We start from the raw sequence: 12,288 nt of genomic DNA on the forward strand, positions 1-12,288 counted from the left end.
ATAATTTTTTCAGGAAATTAAGAAATTAAAAAAATTATTTTCACAATTTTTTTTTTTTTTTTACATACTCTCACCAGTGCAGTACAGCGTCATCATATAACTGGCATAGCAGTGATCAGGGACACTGACTGGTGACAGTGCAAAAAAAAAAAAACTTTTACATTTTTTATTACATTTTTTTCTCTTTTTTTAAGATTTTTTTTTTCATATTTCACTATGACCAAAGTAGTATAATGTTACCATAGTAACAATGTACTACTTTGGGGAAGTGATCGATATTTTTTTTTAACACAATTTGCTTATAGCAAAGAATTACTTTGCTGTAAGCAAGCATTTACCTGAATGAAATCGATTCATTCAGGTTTTTTTTTTTTTTTTTTTGATTAGCTGTGATTCGGCCACGGCTAATCACATGATACAGCTGGGCTGTGATTGGCCCAGCTTGTGCATGTGATTGCTGTGACCATTCACAGCTACAGTAGACACACTTGTATACAATGGATGGCATGAAAGGAAGCCATCCATTGTATACAACTGTCATGTGACCTGCTGTGATTGGTCACAGCAGGTAACATGGTACTGGCAACGGGGCCAGTACACAGATCTGTCATCGGCCGTGTCCGAGGTACATGGCCGGTGACAGATCGCTCCGCAGCGCGGCCCTGCAGGCACGCGCAATGCTCGCTCCGAAAAGGATGCCATATGGCGTCCACTCGGAGGGATGAGGTGTTCGCCCGGCCGCCATCTGGCTATAGGCTGGGTGGCAACGGGTTAAGCTGTAGATGGCAATAGTTCCATGCTCACCAGTGATGCTGTCTGTAGGGAATATAGGTTTATGTCAGCTGATGAGATAAAGTTGACTGTAAGATAAATCACCTGGGGATCATATTGTAGTGAACCCAAGCAGACTAATAAACTTGCACAGAAGGAAAGGAACTGAAAAGGAAATGTGTTGTGCTGTTAAGGGTATATGTCTCAGAGAACTATTAGTAGCTTAGGTTATTTTGCCTAAGAAATAGTTCTCTGAAATTCTCTAACCCTAACCGTAAAACTAAAAAAAAAAACAAATCTAATTCATGACTCTAGAATGACCGTTAAACTGCCAGCCATAGATGGATTGAATCTCGGTCGGTTCAGCAGAGACCAGCTGAGATTCGATCCATCTCTGGGCAGTCTGGTTGTAACCAAGTCAATTAATTGATCAACTTGGGTACAACCAGCATGTCGAATTTTTAGCATGCAATTATTGCCAACTAGGGCAGCACAGTGGCTAAATGGTTAGCACTTCAGCCTGGCAGTACTAGGGTCGCTGGTTCGAATCCCAACCCCGGCACCACCTGCTTGGAGTTTGCATGTTCTCCCTGTGACTGTGTGGGTTTCCTCTGGGTACTCCCACACTCCAAAGACATGCTGGTAGGTGAATTGGATCCTGTCTAAATTGGCCCTAATATGTGTATGTATGAATGTGAGTTAGGAACTTTAGATTGTACACCCCTTGAGGGTTAGGGACTGATGTGAATGTACAATATATGTATGTAAAGCACTGTGTAAATTGATGGCGCTATATAAGTACCTGAAATAAATAAATAAACTGCTATAGCTGCTAGCAATAATCATTGTCTTCTCCTGGCAGGAATGGCCCAACCCCACACCCTCGCACAATTGCTGCACAGGAGGGATCCCCCCATCAACACTGACTGTGTTGGTCTACCTAAGTCCTAACACTAAAGGTGGCCATACATATTCCTGTTGAATCAACAGAAATTCAAGCCATAGGTGGCCCTGTTAACACCACCCAGTTTGACAAAATTGGATTTAAAAATCAACTAAGCTCAGTGGAAGATTAGCACTCAAACACAGACTGCATCCGATCAGATGCAGTTACTGTTCAGGTATTCAGGCAGCCCTGGGTAATAATACAGTAGCCAGCAATGGACATTACTCTATCCATGCTGTTAGCATGGATGGGGAAATCAATTGATTTCTCTTGCAGGCTGAATAAGGGAAAGCAAGACTTGTATGGCTAGCTTTACTTATGCCTTGTTATATATATATATATATATATATATATATATATATATATATATTGGCCTCATCTTGTGCCAGGGGCACCGTGCTGAGTCTTTGTAGCTCTGTGTTGAAAGACTCTGGCATTGAACTGTAAACACTGATAACTCCTGATCCTATTACAGGTGGTGTAGAAGGCCGTGTACAGCTGGCACATTAACTGTCACAAGGAGTGCTTTGATCATAATAGTTATTAATACTGGTGTACACTGTTCTTTCATTGAACTGCCGCTTCTCAGCAGTTGCCATGATCTGCCAGTTTGAAAACCTCTTGATTTATACTTGTCACATCAGAACAAAGCCAAAGCTGATGAACTTCCTAGATGTTTACAAGAAATATTTTAGATGATCTGAGCTTTGAGCAGTCCGTTTCCACAGAACACTGTTTATTCTGTAATCTGAGAATGGAAGACACGTTCTAAGACAGAGTAAAAGTACACTGAAGTATGAGCCTTGTTGGGCAGATTAAGGAGTGTTTGAATGGTATGAGCCTCTGATGTTTATTAATGTTTAATATTTGACTTTTTTTTTTTTTTTCTTTCTTTCTAGCTGTACCATTCCCACCAAGTCATAGGCTTACAGCAAAAGAAGTATTTGACAATGATGGCAAACCTCGGGTAGACATCCTAAAAGCCCACTTAATGAAAGAGGGAAGACTGGAAGAAAGCGTGGCTCTTCGAATAATAACAGAAGGAGCTTCAATTCTCCGCATGGAAAAAAACTTACTGGATATTGATGCTCCAGTGACAGGTGAGTGACAATTTTAAAGCACATGTGCAGGGCAAAGAAGTGTTAAAAGGCATAATGCTGCACCTGACATTCTTTGATTGAAAAATCGAAAGGAGTCAGGCAGAAAATTGTCAGCCGAACAGCACCTGCATCCAAGCTGGCAGTGCTGAGACAGCCACATGGGGTAAATTAATTCATTCATTTAGCGTGGATGGAGGAATCTGTTAAAATGTCTACATCCAGCCAGAAATCTTTGGGTGTATAGCCAGCTTTAGTTTTCGCTTTGTTCGCATTTCTCCCTTGCTGGTAAATGTTGCCCCAGTAAGGGGGAACAGCTAATCTACATTTTCTTTATGAACAACAGCTCTCTGGATGAATTTAAATGACAATGATCAAGAGATACTTTTGGTACCTTGGCCCTAGTAATCTAGCTGAGCCTTTTATAGTTTGTGATTCCTGCATCATTTGTGACTTGAAGGGTGTAGTCCGAGATACATCTTTTGATGTGAGCTTTTGTATATTATCACCTCTGCTTAAAGTACTAGTGCCACTACAAAAGTCATATTTTTCTAAACCAGGACAGATCCACTTTTAGCAGATAAAAAAAAAATCATAAAATTTATAGCGTGTAAATTGTTGAGCTGCATAGATCTGACTATGCATTATTCATAAATAAGTTGAATGAGCCTCTCCTTCATACATGCAAATCACTATTTATTGGATAGTATGATAACATGCCATGAGATCACTATTCATTACTGGTAGAAGATATGTTTTGCACTGCTGGCTCCATGTGTAACTGATGCCAATCTCCTGAGAATCCATCCTTACGAAAATTCATCATCTGTCGATGGGATATTGTTTTGAAAGCTTAATAATAGTATCATATTTGTGCCCTTTCTATGGCCTCTTTAGGTCTCACACACAGGCCTATGGACACGCACCATGTGCACAAGATGTAAAAAGAACACCACTTGCAAGGGCGTTTGACTTTTTCTTTTTTTTTTTGTCAGCCTCTAAGGCTACGTTCACACTAGCCTTGTTTGCTAGTGGCAGAAAGGCATTTGGGAAGCATTTTTACCGCTTCCCAAACGCCTCGGACAATTCTGCCCATTGCAGCACATGGTGCTTTTCTAACGAGAGCGGTAGCGGCGCGGCACGGCAAAACGGACGCCTCTGGTCGAGTCAGGAGGCGTTGAAGCCTCCTACTCTAGTCTATGGTGCCGCTCCGCAAACGCCCGGCCGGCGTTTGCGGTGCGGTTGCGACGAGGTTACGGGGCAATTGCGGAGCGGTAACACCATTCAAACTTCATTATAGGCGTTTGTGGAGCATTTTTAACGCTTGGCAATCACCTAGTAACTGCCGCTAAACCACGCATGCGGCGTTTGCCGAGTGTTAAAAAACGCTCTACAAACGCCGGACCAACGCTTGCCAAACGCTATAGGGGCGTTTGGCAAGCGTTGATAAAACAGTCAAGTGTGAACGAGCCCTAAAGGTCCTCTATGTTAGCCTATGTGGTCGAGTACACATAAGCATTTACAGTGTATTTGAAAAGGTGCAATTAGAGGCAAAAAATAAAAAACCACAACAACATTGCATTCAGGAGAGGAGCGTTAGGGCAGAACAAAATGGCATATTTAGTGCTTGAGCGTTTTCATTCCAATAAATTAATATTCTGGCTGATGGAATGAATGAACGCCCAAATGCTTGATGTGCCTACAAACGTCTCCAAAACGTGGCTTTAGGCACTTTTTTTAAGCTGCTTTTTCCTCCCCTGGAGCAAAGGCACCCAAAAGAGGAAAAAAACATCCTGTGTGCATGAGGCCTTGTTTGTATGAGGCTTTATTCAATGATGACCATAGCATAATAACAACTTGCATGGCAAATACCACATACTTTATGGCTTCATGAACTGGGCCATAGTCTAATAAGTAGATCATGTTCCTATCTGTGTGGCGTTGTTTGTTTGGTCCCGATATAATTACCTCTAGGATAAACTTTACGATTGTCCTACATAATACCTCATATACACTATATTGCCAAAAGTATTGGAATGCCTGCCTTTACATGCACATGAACTTTAATGGCCTTAGTCTGTAGGGTTCAATATAGAGTTGGCCCACCCTTTGCAGCTATAACCGCTTCAGCTATTCTGGGAAGGCTGTCCACGAGGTTTAGGAGTGTGTATAAGGGAAGGTTTGACCATTCTTCCAGAAGCGCATTTGTGAGGCCAGGCACTAATGTCTGACGAGAAGGCCTTAGTTCACTGGAACTAAGGGGCCAAGCCCAACCCCTGAAAAACAACCCCACACCATCATCCCCCCTCCACCAAACTTTACACTTGGCACAATGCAGTCAGGTAAGTACCGTTCTCCTGGCAACTGCCAAACCCAGACACGTCCATCGGATTGCCAGACAGAGAAGCGTGATTGGTCACTCCAGAGAACACATCTCTACTACTCTAGAGTCTAGTGGCGGCATGCTTTACACCACTGCATCTGACGCTTTGCATTGCACTTGGTGATATAAGGCTTGGATGCAGCATCTCGGCCATGGAAACCCATTCCATGACGCTCTCTATGCACTGTTGTGCTAATCTGAAGGTCACACGAAGTTTGAAGGTCTTTAGTTATTGACTCTGCAGACAGTTGGCGACTTCTGCGCACTGTGTGCTTCAGCGTGTGCTGACCCCGCTTTTATATGGCCTACCACTTTATAGCTGAGTTGCTGTTGTTCCCAGTTGCTTCCACTTTGTTATAACACCACTAACAGTTGACCGTGGAATATTTAGTAGCAAGGAAATTTCACGGATGGACTTATTGCACAGATGGCAACCTATCACGGTACCACGCTTGAATTCACTGAGCTCCTTAGAGTAACCCATTCTTTCACAAATGTTTGTAGAAGCAGTCTGCATGCCTAGGTGCTTGATTGTACACACCTGTGGCCATGGAGGTGATTGGAACACCTGAATCCAATGATTTGGAGGGGTGTCCCAATACTTTTGGCAATATAGTGTATGTAAGTAATTTATAATCTATGTACTGTAAAAACTATTAATTATTATACAAGTACAAATAGTGCACATCATTCTATTTATTTATAAAAATGTGTTAATTTAGTTAAAGCAGAACTCTTCCCATAACAGTTTGATAACAATTAAAGGATACGTTCACCTTTGGGAGCATGTTACATGTTCCACCCATTTTTAGGGTGGAACATGTTACATGTTCCACCCATTTGTAGGCTTGAACATGTTACATGTTCATCCCGTTTTTTTAGGGTGGAACATGTTACATGTTCATCCCGTTTTTTTAGGGTGGAACATGTTACATGTTCATCCCGTTTTTAGGGTGGAACATGTTGCATGTTCATCCCGTTTTTAGGGTGGAACATGTTGCATGTTCATCCCGTTTTTAGGGTGGAACATGTTGCATGTTCATCCCATTTTTAGGGTGGAACATGTTGCATGTTCATCCCGTTTTTAGGGTGGAACATGTTGCATGTTCCACCCGTTTTTAGGGTGGAACATGTTGCATGTTCCACCCGTTTTTGGAGCTTTGGCTGTACTTCTCCATTAAAGCTGTCAGCTGATGCAGAGAATACAGGACAACTGAGCATGTGCAGATCAGGGCGAGACAGGATTACTGGATTTTAAACAGTATAGGCACTTTTTAATTTTTTACAGCTATACCTGCAAAAGTGCCATCCTGAAGTAATCTAGCAGGATTTAATTTTCTGACTAATGTTCCGCTTTAAGCTTTCCAATATTTTGTAGTTAAAAACCTAAATGTTAGCTAGGACTTCACCACATTGTTCATTACTCATTACTTTATAGCTTTAAAAATGTCAGCTTTATTTTTTAGTATTCTTTTATATCGTGGATTACCACTCTTGGACACATATACGATGTGTATAATACGGAATGGTAATATAGAGCTGCTAGCAGTGACACATAAAGCTGTTGCACCAACTTGAAAATAACGCTGTATAAATATGACACATCTAACATAAGTCCTTTTTCAAAGATGATTTGAGCTTTAATTTCTCTTTGGCTATCTTTGCTACATGCATCTAACTGCCTGGGCTAATTTCATACATTACAGTCTTTGCACTAGATCCCGAGCCATGGATTATAATCCTCCATTTAAAGCTTATTACAGAAGTAGACTGTTCTGTATTACCAGCTTCAAATATGTGTTCATTATGTGAAGAATATGCCGTATAGGCAAACCAATGAACAGGAAATGTGGCATGTAATCAATTTGGAGGATGTGCACAAAATCACGGAACGCCTGTAGTGACGAATCAAATAAATGTTGTCAATGTCTGTTTAATTGTCTGTACAGTTTAATTTGCTATTTTTCATGCCATAGTACCTCTGTGCTATATATGAACTTGTTTAGGAGAAAGAAAGTGCATTAGATGTATAGTATACCTTGGTAAAGCATTTAGAGAAGTGCAATGAAACATAATGGCCTTATTGATTGTTGTATGTACACGATATACATAACAGAAAGCAGTGGGGCTTGATCATATTGCATTATTTACAATGATCTGTGTATCAGAGCCTAATACAAAAGTCCCTGTTGTCAGGTTTCTCTAAGAATGGTGCACTAAGGTGATATTTTAGGAGAGAAGCATGCATACAGTAGCAGAAAGTTACCGTAAGGCCCCATTCGCACTTTGAGTAGTGGAAACTAGCATTTCTGCTCATGATTGTTTGTGAGCAACTTTCATGTGAGTGGCTCATTCATGGGGCAGCCCATTTCATTCACTGGGCTACCCTATGCAAGCTTGATGTCCAAAAGAAGCCCCTGCTGCTTTTTAGGCTGGCGGCAAGATTCAAACGATTTTTAAAAGCACCTTTTGCCACATTTGCCATGCGACAATCGCTGCAAAATCACAATGTGGTTAAGGTGCCATTTAGAATGAATGGCTCCCAACTGCACGTTGTGCATTTTGCAGCGATTGCCACACAATATGGAATCGCAGACAAAATCATGTCAATCCCGTCTGCAAATCCGTATTGCTATGTGTGAACAGAGCCCGAAAGTTCATAACAAATGAAATTCTAAATTGTGTTTCAAATTTGTCCATGCATTAATATGCTTCTAACTAACATCATTTTAAACAATTTCTAGGGATGTTTTCTACTAACCACAGATACGAGTTTGTTAGAGTAGCCTGTGTGGGGCACCATATTGCATTTATTGAATTGAAAGTTAAATAATTTTAAAAGACCGTGTAACCAGAGTATAGGCATTCAAGTATTTGCATATTCTAAACAAGCTTTAAAACAAGCCTTCACTAAGCTCTAAAGCTGCAGGAACTGTGGAACTGTTCATTCTCAAAGTTTACAGCAGAAGCAGGGAAGTTGTTCAAGTCATTTTTATAGCAGGTCAGCTCACACTGCTCCTCTCTCCCAGCAGTAGGCAGAAGCATTCCAGTCTTCTAATCTCAAGTGTGATCACAGAGCAGTTGTTTGCTGTAAAATGTAACGTAGGCAGGGGCGAACTGACCATTCGGGTATTCGGGCACTGCCAGAGGGCCGGGGTCAGTAGGGGGCCCCATGAGATGTCCCTGGTACCTTTTTTTTTTTATATGCTTTTTTGGGTGTGGTTTGAGTGTGGGCAAGGACACAGGGGCCCCATGATCCCCTATTGCCCGGGGGCCCCATGAGTTGTCAGTCCGCCCCTGAACGTAGGTGTCTTTTAAGTAGAAGCTTGGTCTTAAATTCAAAGCAAACATTAATGATGAGAGGTTACATAATACAGAAACCTTTGTTCTCCTTAGATTTTGATGAGCCTTAGGAAGTATCTCAGTAAAAATACAACTTCATAGGTGACGTAAGTAAGTTGATTGTTCAGTGCAGGCTTTTTGGAGAAAACAGTGCATCAGTTATCCTGCTGCAAATAATATTGCTTGATCGGTCAAATATGGGCTTAAGATTTAACGGCATCTTTTAGAGTAAGTTCACACTTGAACCACTCTTTTAACACCCCACAACGGCTACCCCTTTTAGCAGCAGAGGCAGCGGCTAGGGGTATATACATGCAGCAAGAATTATACAACCTGTTGCTTTCAAGTGAGTGTGGGCACTCTGCATGCAGTTGCAGCATGTTAGTTCGGGGATCAAGGGGTTAAAGCAGGCAGTGAGGAGGCGATACAACATCTCTCCCCTGCCTGTCAAATGCTCTCTGAAGAGCGATCCCGACCACAGATGGGTTTGATAGAGGGAAGGATCATATGTCAAAGGCATGTTACTGGAGATGATTAAGTGGGATGAGAAGGTAATTAACTTATTTTAGGAGAAGATGACACAAAGCTGTCTTCATCTGAGCTGACTACTATTCCGCTCTTATGTACAAAGCACATTAGGTGCCTATGCTTGCTCCCAGCCTCTTCTGCACTCAGACCCAAATTAGACAAATTACTTTTTTGTATGGTTTCAACAAACTAGGACCACCATGAGGCATGCCCTTAAGCATTTAGACCCTGGCTGCTCCACCAGTAGCCCATGGTACTTATTGTGCATCGTTCAATAACTAGCACTGAACAGTTAATATATTTCCCGCCCAGGTTCTTGCACAGACCTCTTGACCAATGTGGCAAAGCATCAGAAGGAAGCTTGCTTTCATTCCTCGATGAGTTTATGTCCTGTGACCTGTGACACAGAAAGCTTAGGATTGCCTCTCCTTACTCTTTGCCTATTCCCATGCATATGAGGCAATCAGAGTAAAAACTCTTTGTAAGCACCATAACTGTACTACTGAAAACTGATGTACAACATCGTAGTAGCAAGCAAAGAGAATATTGTCACTATACAGCCTTCTGATAGATGAATTAGTTTGCTCTGCATTTCTGTTTAAAATGGATCTTGCTGTGAACAAATGTGAGAACATTTATTTTAAAGGGGGCTGCAAAGGCAGTGGTCTGTTAGTCTCGTATAGCATAGCATTATCCAAGTGGCATTTCTACTTTCTCTGACTGCCTCTTGTGGCATGTCTGTAGTCTCTAACCATTTCACATGGCATGCCTGCTGTCTCTTGTGGCATGTCTGCAGTCTTTGGCAGTCACCTGTGGCCTGTTTGTGATCTCTGACTCTTTGGAATGTCTGCTAAATATGGTCATCTTGTCTGTTGCATGTCTGCAGTCTCTGACCATCTCTTGTGGAATGCCTCAGTCTATGACCGTTTCTTCTTTGGCATGTCAGCAGTCTCTGACTGTCTCTTGTGACATGCCTCAGTCTATGGCCATCTCCATTTTGGTATTCCTGGAGTCTTTGACTGTCTCTTGTGGCATGCCTCAATTTATGAATGTGTTTTCTTTGGCATGCCTTAGTTGATGGCCGTTTATTCTTTGGCATGTCTGTAGTCTCTGACTGTGTTTTGTGGCATGCCTCAGTCTATGACCGTCTCTTCTTTGGCATGTCTGCAGTCTCTGACTGTCTCTTGTGGCATGCCTCAGCCTATGGCCATCTCTGTTTTGGCATTTCTTGAGTCCTTGACTGTCTCTTGTGGCATGCCTCAGTTTATGAATGTCTTTTCTTTGGAATGCCTCAGTCTATGGCTGTTTATTCTTTGGCATGTCTGTAGTCTCTGACTGTCTTTTGTGGCATGCATCAGTCTATGAATGTCTCTTCTTTAGCATGCCTCAGTCTATGACCTTCTATTCTTTGACGCATACCACAAAAGACAGTCAGAGACTGCAGACATGCCAAAGAATAGACAGTCATAGACTGAGGCATGCCAAAGAAGAGCCATTAATAGACTGAGGCATGCCACAAAAGATAGTCGGAGACTACAGACATTCCAGTCTGATTGTCTTTTCTTTGGCTTGCCTCAGTCTATGACGGTCTATTCTTTGGCATGTCTGCAGTCTCTGGCCACCTTCTGCTGCCCATCTTCAGTCTTTAACTGACTCGAGTGGCAAGTCTATAGTCTGAGAGTCATCTGCAGATACAGATGCTGAATATCATTAGCTGCCGAATGGTGGTGTCACTGAGACCCCCTATATCCAGTAAGTTGGCTACCTCTGACTCTGCCCTTTGCTCAAATGTGTCTAAAAAAGTTATAATTTTTCAGCTGGATCATGCCTGCACACCTGACCATCCTATCATGTCTATGGCAGGCTTGTGACTACACAGGTGTGTAAATAGAAACTGGATCCTGTGCCAAACTTTCCGGTCAATATCAGAAGTATAAACAAAGTGACAATGTCAGATCCAATACGTGTGCAATATGAATAGAAGACAAAAACTAAGCATTGTTAACTGATATTCCCAAATTTTGTGATCAAGGATGTCAAGGATGTTATTCAGACCGCGTTGCAGAAAAGGTTATACAACAGTATATATTTTAGATGGCTCTAGACAGCCTTTAGTTAGAATCAAATGGTATCAAAGTCTATTATCAGAACTGCTTATGAGAATTGTTAACATATCTTAGTTGTGGTTTTAACAAATGACATATAACGGTTTCCAAAAATTGAATTATTTAGGCATGCAAGCAAAAGACCATTTACACCTAGTGCTGTATTCGGTGCATAATTTGGATCTATCACGCTGGGGGTAAACAAAAACAAAATAATGAGATGAGTTGTTTAGTTTGCTCATTTTTTTTCTTTTCTGCACTTATATTGCCCACAGCTTTTAATACAGTTGCTCATCTGGTAAACAACAGTGGTACAGTCGCTTTTTGAAGCGCCAGCTTCATTATGCTGCTGCAATTACTATTTTGTCAATTAACTTTTTCAGAAGAATAATAGCATTCTTTGTTATGAGTGTTTTAGCCTAGGCATTCTGGGAAATATTCTACTCCTGTACACAGAAGGGAAATAAGTTCCTTCTGAAATGCAGACATCATTATGTTTCCAGCATATTGGGTCCAAGTGTACCTTCCATACTCTATTACGATATTTTATTCTTCTGCATTTTTTTACCTTCCTTCTTTCACTCAACACACATCAACTGTGCTAAAAAGGAATTCCAGGTAAACTTCTAAATATGCTGCTGCAATACATAAATGTAATCTATTTTACTTGTTGAAGGATCCATAGATATGTTCAACTAGGCTTGTAATTTACACACCCCTGCCACTCCGGCTCTACTCTCATTTTATCACTGTGCTCTCTGCAGCATCCTTAATTATTGACCACATGCTTTGGCATCAGCAAGGTTGCTCACCTGTCAGCTTTATCTTGCGAAGTCACTCTCTTCTCATCTTTTGGTGATCTCACAAGATGATAATTGCTAAGAGAACCGTGATCAACTACACAAGTTGGTAGAACTGTAGTGATAGAACTGGGGCTAATTAACCTGGATTGTGGTACAATATTACAAAGAAAATAACATGAATAGTGAGCTCTGTTGCTACTTAAAGTGGTTCTTCATTCTGTTTGAGAAAAATTAAAAGTCAGCAGATACAAATACTTCCATCAGACCTCCGGTGGAATTGCTTAGGCAATCCAAATGGAAATGCCAGCAGGTA

General features: G+C 41.4%; 1 protein-coding gene across 4 annotated transcripts in view; it reads left to right on the forward strand.

The window, feature by feature from the left end:
- PPP3CA (protein phosphatase 3 catalytic subunit alpha) overlaps positions 1-12,288 on the forward strand; it is a 395,516-nt gene that overhangs the window by 205,895 nt on the left and 177,333 nt on the right. For all 4 annotated transcript variants that reach the window (XM_089680545.1, XM_089680547.1, XM_089680546.1 and 1 more), the window contains exon 2: positions 2,617-2,817. In XM_089680545.1, coding sequence (XP_089536671.1) covers positions 2,617-2,817 — 201 coding nt within the window. The remainder of the gene's footprint in view (positions 1-2,616; positions 2,818-12,288) is intronic.

Source organism: Staurois parvus, unplaced genomic scaffold (genome assembly GCF_062004578.1).
Source record: "Staurois parvus isolate SC_StPar_1 unplaced genomic scaffold, SC_StPar_1.0 ptg000244l, whole genome shotgun sequence".
NCBI classification, from domain to species: domain Eukaryota; kingdom Metazoa; phylum Chordata; class Amphibia; order Anura; family Ranidae; genus Staurois; species Staurois parvus.